This window comes from Melospiza melodia, unplaced genomic scaffold, assembly GCF_035770615.1.
Source record: "Melospiza melodia melodia isolate bMelMel2 unplaced genomic scaffold, bMelMel2.pri scaffold_28, whole genome shotgun sequence".
Lineage (NCBI taxonomy): Eukaryota > Metazoa > Chordata > Aves > Passeriformes > Passerellidae > Melospiza > Melospiza melodia.
The window spans coordinates 4,352,122-4,367,584 of record NW_026948600.1 but is presented as its reverse complement, the minus strand read 5'-3'; the positions used below and the strand labels follow the sequence as shown (position 1 = coordinate 4,367,584).

General features: G+C 47.0%; 1 protein-coding gene across 1 annotated transcript; it reads left to right on the top strand.

Moving 5' to 3' along the window:
* Positions 1 to 12,855: 12,855 nt before the first annotated feature.
* Positions 12,856 to 13,803, top strand: LOC134433925 (olfactory receptor 14J1-like). Its single transcript, XM_063182617.1, has one exon. It carries the CDS (start codon positions 12,871 to 12,873, stop codon positions 13,801 to 13,803), a length of 933 nt encoding a protein of 310 aa, XP_063038687.1. The 5' UTR covers positions 12,856 to 12,870.
* The last annotated feature ends 1,660 nt before the right edge of the window (positions 13,804 to 15,463 follow it).

The window sequence follows — 15,463 nt, the reverse complement described above, 5'->3', positions numbered from 1 at the left end:
TGCCACCATTCACCACAGAAGATGGAGGCCAAGAAGAAGAAGAAGAAGGACAGGACACGCCCCAATTCCTCCATCTTACTTCTTTAGACCCCCCTGTACAGAAATCCTAAACCCTGTGTTCTACACCCTAATTAACTTATCCCTTCACCATTCACCCCAGTGAAATCCTCCCATCCTCATACAGGTGTCGTCTCCTGTGTAGGATCAAAGTCCTGCCACCAGACACTTCTGGCAACATTCCAGGACTCCCGAGCCCCCCAAGGGTGGTCTCGGCTACTCTGCACCTCTGTCCTGAGGTGCTGAGATCCCACAGACCGTAGCCTGCACCTGGGCCCTGAAACTTCAGCTATAGCCAAGGGGTGTGAAAGCCTGCCAACAGGTCAGAAGTAAAGAGGTCAGATTGAGGAAGACATCTTGGCCTTCATCAGAAGGAGACCATTTAAAACCCACTTTAAAACCCACTCACCCATGTGATTTGAAAGAATCCGCAAATGTGAAGGAACTTTGGACTCAATTATAATACATTTTAATACAAAGGGGGTAGGTGGGGTTACCTAATGAATATGTATTGGGTTTTTTGGGAATATGAATATGTAAGACATTTTTGCTAAGTAGAGTGGCAGTGCTTCTTCACACATGCCTTCAGGAGACAACTCCTCTTGTTCCTGGCGCTGTAATAAACACACTACCTTCTACCTTTAACTGTGGGGAGTTCTGTTCCACACCTCATTTGGTGACCGCAGCAGGAACGCTTCTCTGCTCCAACGAGAACAACCGGGCTCTGGATGTCTCTGGGCGCTGCCAGGACATTCCTTTCCTGGAGGCACCTCCGCTCTGGGCTGCTCCTCGTGGGGGACAGACAAGACTGCTGGCACTGTGGAGAAAGGGAATGTTTAACTGTGTATAAAGTAACCCGTAAGGCGTATGCAGGGGAAGAGCTGTTCCTAAGTCACACAGAGATGTCCTGTGCACAACGTACGACTGTACAGTTTGGGTGTGGGTCTGGCTGCTGGCAGAAAGGATTTGCTGTGTCAATAAGGACCTGCTAGCAATTCTGGGGGTGAATTGAGCAAATCCTGTTTTGTTGCTGCTATTTTTCCTGTGTGTTGTAATTGTGGTTGTGTTTTCAGTGTGTGAATGTTTGAGGAAGATGATGTGGGTGGATGCTGATGTGGTGGATGGTGTGTGTTGTGTTGAGAAGAGTGAGCTCTCTGTCCCCTCATAAAGAGATATTCCCTTCCCGGTGAGCCTGTGTGTGTGGACTTTCTAATTGCAGGGATTGGTACTCCCTGTGACACCTGGTACTTGGGTATACGGGGAAATTGAGTGGTTTTTCTCCCACATTGTGGTCATTTGGGACTGCACGGTTGTGTTTGGGGAGATTTTAGGATTTTGTTTGCAACAAGTGCAGCAATTTATGCAGAAAACTACAGTGTGGTGATTTATTATGTTGAACTATGGCAGTTCCTTTCTACTGCCCCCCTCTCTGAGCATTTAAAATCTCCTGCCACAAGGTGGACACTCTCTATCCTCCCCTGGACATCATCTTTCCTCTCCTGGACACTCCCTTTCTCTCCTGGAGCTGTTCTCCTTTGAAGCTGTGGGACTTTGGTCCCGGGAAGAGAGAGCGCCTCTTGTCTTTTGCTTTTGTCCTTGTCAGTGTCAATGTGTCACTGGGCCCAGAGCTCGCCAAACTGATCCCCCACGAGGTGAAAACTGACAAATGTTCCCACATACACAGCTCAAAAATTGGCCACATTTTTGATGGACTGGAGCATTTGCCACACTTTTGAATTCCCTATTCCCACACAGGTCAGGCAATTGTTGAAAGGAGGCACCACACTCTAAATCCTATTCTAGATCAACAAAAGGGGGAGTGGCCCAAGCAACACCCCAGATGAGGTTGAGCAAAGATTTATATGTCTTTATGTTCTGAATAGCTCACTTGCAGGACCTAATCCTCCAATTTTTAGGCACATTTCAGACAGCACACAGGCAAAATTGAAAGAAAATCCTTCAATTTTGATTAGAAGCCTTGAGTTAGGGCAAATTGAAGGACCATTTGCACTAATCACTTGGGACAAATGGTATTTGCACAGGTGCCGGACCTAAGTGGGTCCCTGTGAAGAACATGAAACTGTCTCATACACGAGACCACAGCGACAATTCCACCAGCAGGGAAATGAGCACACAGACGTGAGTCGCTCGGAGAAGCTACGGTTCATGCCAGATGTTCCCTGCTCAGCCTGTGAAAACTACAAATCTTGACTTTGATGTTGATTTTTGGACTGTGAAAATGGTTTGTATCATAGAGCTCTTTCAGCAAAAGCATGGTGTCCATTGTGTTTAAGAGAATTCTAAGATATCCAAATTTGTAAAAATTGAAGGTTAGAGGGACAGTTTAGTGCCCTATAATTGGCCAGTCCCTGAACAAGTGCTAAAAGATTTGCTTGAGAACTGAAATAGATGGGGAAGCTTTTGCCAAAAAACAGCTGAACAGGAACACGGAGTTTGATCAAAGGATATACAGGCACTTGTTGGTTTTGCTTGCTTGCTTTTGCATGCATACATGCCTGTGGATCAACCAAAAATGAATGTTTGCCTTGCTTTAGCCAAGTCAGCAGGCTCAGACACCATGCGTTTGACCAATTTGAGCCCAGACAAATCCTTTGCAGCCCGTTTGGTCTGTGTGCCTGTGCCAGCCAAGGAGTAGCCAATACCCAATCATGACAAATATTGGTGTGAGGCTGCCAATGAGACCAATCCCATAACCAGCTGGCATCACTGGGCCCCTGATCATCTTAAAGCACCTTCTGAACCTCAAGAATTGCAATTCTTGGTTCATTGGTGATGGAATTTTGTGCTGAGTTTCAGTACCAGGGAGATCCACAGTTAAATGTTACTCCCCATCATCCTGAGGACAGATACTCAAGTTTGTGGTGCAATTGTACTACCCCAGTGCCCCCTAAGGGTGAAACTGCTGACGAGTAGATGACCTAGATGACTCCCCATGACAATAAGCAACAGAATATTGGCTCAGTTGTGGAGATAGAGCCTGGCAGGACATTCCCTCAGAAATTAAAGGTGGCCCATGTGGCATCAGACAACTCAGTGTGATAGCACCTAGCGTTAAATAAGCCATCAAGAGAAAACACAGAGAAAAAAGATGTGCCCATCATTAAAAAGAAAACTGTAATAGTAATTTCAGACCCTAGGGCCCTGCAAAATGAGGTACATCAGCTTGATTTCTACATCAACTTGCCTCGGGCGAGGCATTGAAACCATTACACCGATTGTGGTGTTGGCTGAAGAAAGAAGACAGTGCTACTTCCATTGCAATTAGTGACTTGATGAGTGATGTTAGTGCTGTCAGACATGCAACCCTACAGAACAGAGCAGCAATTGATTTTCTTTTACAGGCACATGGACATGGTTTGGAGGAATTTGAAGAATTGTGTTGCATGAACCTGTCTGATCAATCTGAATCCATCCATAAAAGCATACAAAAGCTGAAAGTTTTGACAGCTCCAATTAAGGAAGATGGTGGGTCATGGTTAGATGATTTGTACCAAGGATGGAGCTTTGCATCTTGGCTAAGGGAACTTTGTAGAATAGGTCTCTAGCAGAATGAGGCCTTTGTCTGGGATGAGCCATTTGTCGCTGAGGGAAAACTCGGACACTCAATATGAGTGATAAGCAAGTTCCGTTTATTAAAGAGAGTATCAGACTCTTATACAGCAAGTAATAAGCTTATGAATATTCTGTAAGCCAAACGATCTATTGGTTATACTATACCATCAACTCTTCCTCATTCTTTTGGGCCTACATTCCCTATTTCCCACATCTCTCTGTCTACTTGTTATCATACCCAGCTAGGCCTAAGGACACGTTATCTTGCAGGTGCAGGACTTGGAATTAGCCACGGCCTTGTACTTTTCCAGTCTCTAGTCAGCTAAATTCCCAACATTTCCCCCATTTTCTTTTGGAACAAACGAAGTTCTATGGGCTAACTGCGTCACACTCTTTGCAATACAAGAATAGGCAATTCTAACAACTATTACATTACAAGCAGTATTCTCAACTAGCAAGGTTTCTCTCTTATAAGGGATCTAAGCCAGGGAGACAAACCGAAAACGCTATCACTATTTACAGGATATGCTATACAACAGATACAAAAAGGATTCTATGCTGGTACAAGGCTCTAACAAAACTCAGGTGTGCCAGTACAACCTACAAAAATAAGCTAAAGGAGCAACATGTGCGCAGGTTTCATCTGCGTCGATTGTCTGGTAAGTTTGCTTTCCATCTTCAAACAGCAGATATACTTCAAACAGGAATGGCTCTACTCACAAATGCTTCTGATTATCTATTCTAACTAGAATTTCTCTGATGTTCACGACAACACCCTGCACACAAGTCATAAAATAAACGTCTGGCATAAATCTATCTAACATCACTTAAACTTAATAGCACTTAAAACACTTTAACTGAAAATATTTAAACTTAACAGAATATAACATCCCTTAAACTTAACTTTACTTAAACTTAACAGAAATTAAATTCAACAGAACTTTAACTTAGCAGAACTTAAGTTTAACAGACCTTAACCTTAACAAAACTTAACCTCAAGAGAACCTAAACAGATTTTCAAATCAACAGAACTTACATGTAAAATCACTTAAATTTAACAGAACTTAACAGAACTCAACTGACTTTAAATTCTACATGACTTAAACCCAATATCATTTAAATGTAACAGAATCTAACTTCACTTAAACTTAATAACACATAAACTTAACAGAAATGAAACTTAAAAACATTTAACTTTAACAGTATTTAACATTTAATGACACTTAGTAGACAATTTAACTTTAACTACTTAGCAACGGATAGAACTTACTATAGAAGTAGAATAGAATATAGAATTTACTATAACTTACTTGCAGGTTTAACTCTAAAATACTAAGCTAAAACAACTTTCTTCGTGTGTTTGCTTCAGCATTTTTACACTTGAATGCGCCTAAACATAAGGAGTTTGTTCAAGGTATACCTGTGGAAAAATTCTTTTGAATTCAGTGCTTGCTCCTACGTCCACCACATCCAAGCAAGGCCCAATGAATACAAAAAGCACACCTACTACATCTCACTTATACAATCGCTTTAACAAATCTTTAACATTTTTAAATTTTTGAAAATACAATTGTAGAGTTTGATGTTCCACTGACTGTGTTATCTGGGCTTCTGATGTTTAAAGTCTATGTTAACACAGGTGATTCTAAGGCAGCAATAATGGATGCTAAACCAAATCGGCCGAAATTTGGCCCAATGCATTCACCACGCTGATTTCTCTTTCACAGTCTCTGCCAGGAAGAACAAAAAGGTCTTTTTAATCTAGATGAGGAGCGTCTTGATAGTAATGCTCTTCGGTGTCGCTTATTTATTATTACTGGTTTCTTAATTGCAGTAGGAGCTGCTGCTGGACGCAGCGCAGCATTTTGGCGGCGCGAGTTGCGGCCCCGCAGCGGGGGCCCCCCCACCACGCTGCGCCCTCTCTGCGCCGTCGCTGCCGCCGCTTCAGGCTGCCAGCAGGGCACGGCGGGCCCCGCCACGGGCTGCCCGCCAGCTGCTGAGCCCCGCGCACCCAGCCTCGCCGGTGCGCACCGCACCGCACCGGGGACACGGCACTGCCCGCCTCGCTCGGGCTCCATGGCTGTTTGTATTGTTGCTCGCCGAGCGCCGGCCGGCCGCACCGAGTTTTGCGTGCCGGAGACACTGTCCGTGGTGGTGCCGGCTGAGCCGTGCAGCTGTACTTGGAGTCGGTTAAGGTACAGTTTGTTTAGGCTGCCGAGTCGAAACTAAGGCTCCCGCCGGCTGCGGGGCGGAGGGAGAAGCGCTCGCGCTGGAGAAATGCTTGTGTCGGAGCGGGCGAACGCCCGCGCTGGGCTTCTGGTTTCGCAAGACTCGCCGGCAGGCTGACTCACTGCGTGCGCCGCACCCAGTGCTGCACCTCAGGCGGCGCGGGTCGCTCCTCCCACGGCGGCTCCGCTCCCCCCGCGGCTGCCGCCGCTACCACCGCTGCAGCGCAGCATCTCAGGTGAGCCGCCCGCCGCGGCTGCTCCCCATGGCGCAGCGCCCATGCCGAGTTCGGAGTGGCGCAGCCCCGCAGGCGCCCCGAGCCGCAGCCGCTGCCGCCATCACAGCAGGGTCGCTGGCCCACTGTGCGTATACTTGCAGCGCCAGCACCACAACGCACGTTTATGCAAGTCTATATGCAGCAATCTCGGGAATTCTCTTCCCAAGTCGACAGTCTATAGTCCCCATAGTACGCCAAGTGATCTTTGGTTAAACTATACCATCAACTCTTCCTCATTCCTTTGGGCCTACATTCTCTATTTCCCACGTCTCTCTGACCACTTGTTATCATACCCAGCTAGGCCCAAGGACACGCTATCTTGCAGTTGCAAAGACTCAAACTAGCTGTGTTCGGTACTTTCCCAGCTCCTGGTCAGCTAACAAGCGAATGTCTACGTGACCTCTGTCAGGTAGCCATTTCTCCACATTAACCCTTAGGGGAAAATTGAAAATATACACTCCACACTCAGTTAGAAGTATCCTAAGCCAAAAGGCTGAGAAATGGCTCACTGATTCATAACTTAACATTTAAGTATGTTAAATTATGAAGCCATCTTAATAGATAATGATTTAGAGGTAATTGTGAGTAACCAACTCAACCCTGTCCAGTTCTTGTATGGAGAAACAGATGAGGAACCAATGCATAACTACCTAGAGGTTATAAACTATCAAACTAAAGTAAGAGGGGACCTAATACATCAACCACTCCAAGGTGGAAAACGATTGTACATCAATGGATCTTCATGGGTAATAAAGGGGCACAGGGTATTGGGGTATGCTATAGTGCATGAAGGTTTTGTAGTCATAGAAAAGAGAAAGTTACCCTCCAACTGGTCAGCCCAAAGTGTGAGTTGTATGCCCTAAAACGAGCTCTGGAAATATTAGCACAGAAAAAGGGAACAATATATCTAGATTGAAAATAAGCTTTTGGAGTAGTGCATGCCTTTGGAAAATTTTGGGAAGAGAGGGGGCTATTCAATTCAAGGGGAAAGGGACTGATTCACAAAAAAATTCTTTTAGAAGAGTTAGAAACCTTACAATTACCAGAGAAAGTAGCAGTGGTGTATGTTAAAGGACATAAAAAAGGGGCAACTGAGAAGGAGGAGTGAGGGAACAATTAGGCTGATCTAGAGGCTAAAAATGCAATTGAATCAGAGACAAAAAAACTAATTATAGTATTAACACCCAAGAGAGAAATGCAAAAAGTCCCTGTATTCAGTGAGACAGAAGAGGAAGAACTCCTTAAAAGAGGACCAAGAAAGATAAAAAAGAGAAGTGGAGATTACCAGATGGGAGGCAAATGTTTAATAAACTCCTGGCCAGGACAATGCTTGAAGGTATACATGGAACAACACATTGGGATACACAAGCGCTAAGTGATCAATTTCTAAGGGATTAGGACTGCATAGGAATTTTCAGAATAGCTAAGCAAGTAACTGAGTGGTTTGTGGTATGTCAAAGAATGAATAAGAAAATCATGAGGAAAACACCCAGAGGAGGGCGAGAACTACCCTTAAAGCCCTTCTAAAACATCCGAGTAGACTTTACTGAGCTTCTCCACATACAATGGTGGAAGTTTTTGCCAGTGATGGCAGATCATGTGACTCATTGGGTAGAGGCAGTACCCACTGTGAAAGCCAATGCCAGTGTTGTAAGTAAAACAAGTCTAGAATCAATCATTCCCTGACATGGGATGGAAAACAGGATTGATTCAGACAAGGGAACTCATTTCACATCAAAGATATTGCAGAAAGTTGTTCAGGTCCTTGGAGTAAAATTTGAATTACACACTCCATGGCATCCACAGAGTTCCAGTTGGGTGGAAAGAATGAATCAAACTCTTAAAAGAGCTGTAGTTAAGATAATGATTAAAACCCAAAGGTCATGTCACGGATAAAATGTCTCCCTTTGGCCTTATTAAGAATTAGAACCCAACCCCAGTCAGATCTGGGGGTCTCACCCTATGAAATGATGTTTGGGTTGCCCTTCCTGACCTCACCCCAGCAGGTTGCCGCCTATGAGGAAGGGGAAGCCAATGCCAGAAGTAAGTAATGTCTATAGCACAAACCTTAGAAGGACTAAGACATAAAGGGGCAATTCCTCAAACTGCCACCCTGGATTTAAGAATCATTAATATTAATCCCAAGGATTGAGTGATGATTAAGTCATGGAGAGATCAGCCTCCAACTCCTCAGTGGGAAGGTCCCTTTCAGGTACTGCTCACCACTGAATCGGCTGTGCCAACTGCAGAGCGGGGATGGACTCGTGGCAACAGAGTCAAAGGCCCAGTAGAACAACCCAAAGAATGGACTGTAACATCAAGAATGGACTGTAACATCCAGGCTGGGTAAAACAAAATCGACCCTCAAGCAGAGACTGAGAGACAACCAGAAAAACAGCAAGACACCCAAAAAGTAGAGTCAAGCTTCCACCAACCAGCTCGAGAACTGTCTTCCTGTTTTCATGGGTGAGAATTACCAGCATCTGTTGAGGGGAAGTACACAAAGGAAAGTAAAAGGTAATGGAAGAACTTCTTTAAGAAAATAAGACAAAAGAAGGAGGGCAAGACTGGGTTGGCCCCTTTGTTTGCTACCAAGAAGGCTCCATAGCCCTGCTGTGGGTAGCAACACCATAGGCATGGTAAGGTAGGGACAAAAGGCCATATCAGACCTCTATCATTCCTCAGTTGTGTTTTAATTCAAGAGGGACTGGAGGGCAGGACCAAGTTGGCCTCTGTACTCACCCCTAAGATACACTGACTATGGGTAGCAGCCACATAGGCATGGTAGATGGGAGTCAAAGCCATACTGGACATCTGTGATTCCCTTTTGTCCATTCCAAATAAGTGTGTCTAAGGAAAACCTGAGATTTTTTTTCTCCTGTTCCCACTATCCTTGCCCACATCAACAGATGCTGGTATGACTCATTCAAGAGAAAGACAAAGTTTTTACTTAATTGTTAAAGCAAAATTACTTAGAGAAAAAGTGAAGAGGGGCTTGTTATAGATGAGTAATCCTAGGGTTGATTCACACAATTAAGGGGTGAATATTGAATATATGTTAAGAGAAGTTCTGTAGATGTATAGTTATCCTTCCCCTCCCCCTTGCATTGTTATCACAGGACGGCCTCAGTAGTTGGGGCATTTGGGAGGGTTGGCTTGTTACTATGGCAGCACCTGACCTCCAATCAAGGTGTAAGGCAGTGATCTCCATCACTGGACAGTGAAGAAGGAGTCGATTGACATGACCTTGGGAGGGGCTAGAGGTGTAAAAGACAGATCATCCATTTTGGAGATGAGCACATGGTGACTGAATCCTTTGCTCCTGGTGTTGTATTAATTTCTTTATTCAGTCTTCTGTTCTATTTTGATAAGGACTTAATAAAGCATTTAAATTTTTGAAAGTGAAAATTGTTTCTCGCATGGGGTTGGGGAATGTGAGGCAAGGTTGTCCACACTGGGTCAGCTATCAAGGTAAAACTTCTCTGACCTGGCCAGACCTCCTTAGGAGAGACCCTGGATCAGTATCAATCACAGAATGCTGCATCCACCTCTTGTATAATAAGAGCAATAAAGAACACCCTTTAAGATAGCATTACATATTTCTTAGAAGCTCATTGAAATATTTCTCCATAACTGTAAAAGGAAACATTCCTAATTAACTGCTCCAGACCAGAGGGAAATCAAGGCAGAGCCGTGGTTTGTCAGGACTTGCTTGATCCTAATGAGCCCTGTCGTGCATTTGGAGCTGAGACCTGTAAGTTCAGGCTTAGGGGGTGATAGCACAAACCTTTCCAGAAGTCAAAGTCAGAAGAAAACAACAAAGTGTCTGAAAGCATGAATGGGTCTCCCTGAGGTCCATCCCCAACACAAGCTCCTCATGGACTCCTTGGAGGAGAGAATTGGAGGCCAGGATTGCACAAAAACCTCTCAGAGATTCAGAGTGGAAAGGAAATTCCAAAGTACCTTAAAAATCTTGAGTATCTGAAAGCATTAATGAGCCCCACTGAGTGTCAGTACAAAGCTCTCAAGGGACTCATTAAAGCAGAAAATTGGGGCCATGATTGCACAAACCTCTCACAGAGTCTGTATGAAAAGGGCAACACCAAATACCTTAAAATAACTGAAGTACCTCGAATCATTAATGAGCCTACTAAGTGTCATTACTGCCAAAGGCTATCAAGGGACTAATTAAAGCACGTAATTGGAGGCTGTGACTGCACCATCTTTTTCATAAAGTATATATCAAATGGGAAACACCAAGTACCCTAAAAAACAGAAATACCCTGAAGTATTAATGAGCCCCACTGAGTGTCATTACTGACAAAGACTCTCCAGGGACTAATTAAAGCAGATGATTGGAGGCCATGACTGCAGAAACCTCTCAGAGACTCCAAGGCAAAAGCCAAACCCAAAGTCCTTTGAAAAACCTGCAGTCCCTGCAGGGAGTATTAAGGCACCCCCAGGGCCATTCCTGGCCAAGGCTCCCCAGGGACTCCTTCCAGCAGATCCTTGAGGCCACTGGGATGTGGGCTAGGGGGGGGATGCTGAGGGCAGGACGAGGGGCTGACAGTGCCCAGCCTGGCTGGGGCTGTGCCAGGAGGCCCCAGGGCCTCAGGACAAGGTGTCTCCTCACAGCCCTTGGTGGCACAGACCCTGCTGCTATGCCCCAGGGCACCAAGACTTGGCTTCTCTTTGTCCTCACCTGTCATCACTGCCTCCAGTTCTCTGCTCTGCCTGGGGCATTAGGCAGTCATGTCTCTCAGTGGGACCCATTAAAATCCAAGAAACTTTGGAGTTAGATTCTGACTTGGAGTTCTGAATAAGTTTCTTCAGCTCCCTCTCAGGGACTGATGTTCAGGGCCTGAGCACAAAGCCCCAGAGGCTCATTAAAATCCTTGTGCTGTGTCTGTGCTGCTGAGCTGGCCGGGGCTCCTGGCACAGAGGCAGCTCCTGTAACCAAGAAAAGCTTCAAAAGCACATTTCTCTTGATGAGCAGCTCTTCTGCCAGCCCAGCAGGGCTGGGGCACTGCCTGCAGCCACCCCGGGCACAGCACAGAGGCACAGAGAGCTTCAATCAGTCAGGGCTGGGAAGGTGCTGAGAAGTGCCTGGGGCAGAATCACTGCCAGCCCTTGGCACAGGAACCTCTGGCTGCAGGACAATGCAGCTGCAGCTCCTGGAGCCATCTCCTAAAGCTGGAACATCCCTATGCCTACAGACTCTGTGAGTACAATTCTGAGTATTTCTGGTGCAGGGGAGGGGAAATGCTCATGAAAGTCTTACATGCTGAGGGGTTCTGATCAGTCATAGAATATTTCCATGTCAAGGATTTTGATAAAATATAAGAAATTTCTTAAGACTTTGCATTCAGTTTCCTACTATTGGAGAATGGCAGGGACGGGAGGTAAATATTAAAGGATGATTATAAATTTTGACAATTGCCTGTAATATCTGACCTGGTAAATTTAGTGATCAATATGTTCACAGGAGATCCCTAATGAGCTTTCCACCCCTCCTCTGCCCATGGACAGCACCCGCATCACCTTTGCTGGAGCCATCAGGCTCAGTCTGAGCTGTCCTTTCTCCAAGTTGCAAACAGAACTTGCCCCCAGCCAGTGCCCTGCAAACAGGCAGGGTTCTGTCAGGCCAAGGAGAGTGCACAGAGATTTGTGGTCTGTGAGAGCTGGCAGGGAGAGATCAGGCACTGGGAAACACCTGCAGGAGGGAAATCTCCAGGAAGCAGAGAGAAGATCAGGCAATGAGAGAAAACAAAACCCAGAAATGCTGTGGCAGGGAGAGTTTAGAGATGCCCACAGGACCCCCTCCAGTGCAGCCCCTCCCTCTGAACAAGCCCCCTCCCTCCTGTGCCCCAGCCCAGCCTCTGCCCTCAGGGCCAGGGCTCCAAGGCGTGCAGCCCCTCCTGAGCAGGCAGAGCTGCAGCAGAGCCATGGGGCAGCTCTGCAGCCCCGGGCCCAGTTCCCTCTGCAGAGCACAGGGCTGGGAGCAGCTGCCCAGCCCTGGGGGCTCTGGCAGGGGGCACAGCTGGCTCAGGGTGACGCTGTCCCCAGTGCCCGGCTCTGGGCAATGCTGTCAGGGCAGCCAGGGAAGGAGCTGCATCTCCCTCAATCCAGTGCCATCATAAGGACACTTGGAAATCTCCCTGAGACTTCTGTCCAAGCTGGGAGTTTTGGAGCTTCAATCCAGAATGCAAACCGCTCCTAGAGCATCTCTGAGTTATAAGATTGGTGGGGAAAGGCAGGTGTTCTGACACTGAAAAGGCTGCTGGGTTCGTGAAATTATCAAGGTGAGTCCTTGGCTAAAAACATTTAGTGCACTGTGGTGGATCCATCTGCTCTCAGCAGGACCTGGTGACATTTTAGGGGAAGCATGGGAAGGTAATCACCCTCCACCTGGAAAAGTTTAAAGCCCAAAGAAACTCAGAACAGGTGAGAATGAATGACCCTCTCCCCTAGTTTCCTCTCATCACTTTGCCTTCCAGAACTTGCTCTGTTCTCCCTGCGTGGAGTAGAAATGCAGAGGGTTTCTGATGTTCAAGAACACAAGGAGAGATATGGGGGAGCTTATAAAGAAAACCTCAGTACTCAAAAATCAAAGCTTGTGTCTCTGTTTTCCAGGGCAGGGTATATGGGAAATGGCTTTGGTTTTGATTGCAACTATCTCCCCTAACTCTTCACTATCTATTCGTCCATTAACAGGTCCCCATGGCCAGAGACAGCAAATGTCCAACAGCAGCTCCATCAGGCACTTCCTCCTGCTGGCATTGGCAGACACGCGGCAGCTGCAGCTCCTGCACTTCTGCCTCTTGCTGGGCATCTCCCTGGCTGCCCTCCTGGGCAACGGCCTCATCATCAGCGCCGTAGCCTGCGGCCACCACCTGCACACGCCCATGTTCTTCTTCCTGCTCAACCTGGCCCTCAGCGACCTGGGCTCCATCTGCACCACTGTCCCCAAAGCCATGCACAATTCCCTTTGGAACACCAGGGACATCTCCTACACAGGATGTGCTGCTCAGCTTTTTTTCTTTCTCTTCTTTATTGCAGCAGAGTTTTCCCTCCTTACCATCATGTGCTACGACCGCTACGTGTCCATCTGCAAACCCCTGCACTACGGGACCCTCCTGGGCAGCAGAGCTTGTGCCCACATGGCAGCAGCTGCCTGGGCCAGTGCCTTTCTCAATGCTCTCATGCACACGGCCAATACATTTTCTCTGCCCCTGTGCCATGGCAATGCCCTGGGCCAGTTCTTCTGTGAAATTCCCCAGATCCTCAAGCTCACCTGTTCGCACTCAAATCTCAGGGAATTTGGGCTAATTGTGTTTTCCATCTCTTTAGCATTTGGCTGTTTTGTGTTCATTGTTTTCTCGTATGTGCAGATCTTCAGGGCTGTGCTGAGGATCCCCTCTGAGCAGGGACGGCACAAAGCCTTTTCCACCTGCCTCCCTCACCTAGCTGTGGTCTTTCTGTGTGTCAGTACTGGCATATTTACCTACCTGAATCCCCGCTCCATGTCCTCGCCATCCCTGGATCTATCGATTTCAGTTCTGTACTCGGTGGTGCCTCCAGCCCTGAACCCTCTCATCTACAGCCTGAGGAACCAGGAGCTCAAGGCTGCAATGTGGAGACTGATGACTGCATGGTTTCAGAAACATTAAACTGTTGGCCAATTTCTGCAAATGACTTTTAATAAAACTCATCCTTGATACTTCTTGTTGGTTTGGTTGTGGAGTATTTTATCTCTTGTTTTATTTTTTCATATTATCTACAAAGAAATATCATTGTTTGTGCAATTTCTCATTTTGTTTCTCTCCCCTTCCCTGTGGCCACACACTGTGTCAATGAGGGGCTGTGCTCTCGGTGACTTTAAAGGAACCGAAGGATCCCCCAGTAGAGTTTTCTGCAGAGATGCCCTTTTGTTGACTTCTCTGGAGCTGCAGCAGCAATGTCTGTGTGCAGAGCTGGGGGCAGAGCAGTGCTGGCCCAGCAGCTGTGCCCAGCAGCAGCAGCACTTGGTGTTGCCAGTGCTGCTGCCGTGGCCCTGCCCCGCTGCCCTGGTGGCCCTGGTGTTGCTGCAGGGCCTGAGTGCTCTCGGGGCCAGGCACAGCCCTGGGGGTGGCAGTGACGGGGCTACAGCAGGGACAGGCCAAGTAATATAATTAATTTTTAATATAAATAATTTGTAATATAAATAATCTTTGATAGTTTTTTTGGCTTTGTTCTTTTTTTCCCCTGTGTTTTAGTTTTTCAATATTGTCCATGAAATAAAATAATTGGTTTCCCATTTCTCATTTTGTTTTTCTCCGCCTTCCCTGGAGCCATTGACTGTGTCAATGAGGAGCTGCAGTGTTGGTGGCTTTAATAGAACTAAAGGATGTCCCAGCAGAATTTTCTGCAGAGATGCCCTTTTGTTGCCTTCTCTGCAGCTGCAGCAGCAATGTCTGTCTGCAGAGCTGGGGGCAGCTCTGCTTCTGCTGGCCACTCCGTTCCTGAACCAGACCAGGAGCCATTGCCCTTCTTGCCCACCTGGGCACACTGGTGGCTGCTGTCCAGCCTGCTTTCCATCAGTCCCTGCAGATTCCTTTCTGCCTGGCTGCTGTCCAGTCACTCTGTCCCCAGCCTGTAGTGCTGCAGGGGTTTTTGTGGCCAAAGTGCAGGACCCAGCACTTGGACTTGTTAAACCTCACCTTTTTGGATCTGGGCCCTGGATCCAGCCTGTCCAGGTCCTTGTGCAGAGCCCTCCTATGCTCCCAAAGATCAACATTCACATCCAGCTTGGTGTCATCTGCAAAGATATCCTTGGTTCCTCGAGGCTCGTCAGTGTCACAATGGCCTCTTGATTACACCAGGCCCTGTACTGTCACACTGGTCTCCTTTGTTCCATGGGGCCCCAAAATGTGAATATGGACTCCTTTGTCCCATGGGGCCCCAAAATGTGACATGTGACAGTAGAATCCTTGGTTCTGTGGAGCTTCACAGTGTCACAATGTTCTCATTGGTGCTGCAGTTCCACAGTGGCTTCTTGGTTCCATGGGGCCCCAGAGTGTCACAATGGCCCCATGGTCACATGAGAGCCCACACTGTCACCATGGTCTCTGTGGTTCCACAAGTCCCTTCAATGTCACAATGGACTCCTTGTTTCCATGAGGCCCAGCAGTGTCACAACGTTCTGTCAGATTCCTCGAGGCCCCATGGTGTCACAGTGGCCACTTGGTTACACAGGATCCTGCAGTGTCACAATGTCCCCTTGGTTTCATGAGGCCCTGCAGTGTCAGAATGGCCCCTTGGTTCCACTGGGCCCTGCAGTCTCCCAATGGT

Coding starts and splice junctions, on each gene's coding strand:
- LOC134433925 (XM_063182617.1), top strand. CDS start 12,871: ATGTCCAACAGCAGCTCCATCAGGCACTTCCTCCTGCTGGCATTGGCA.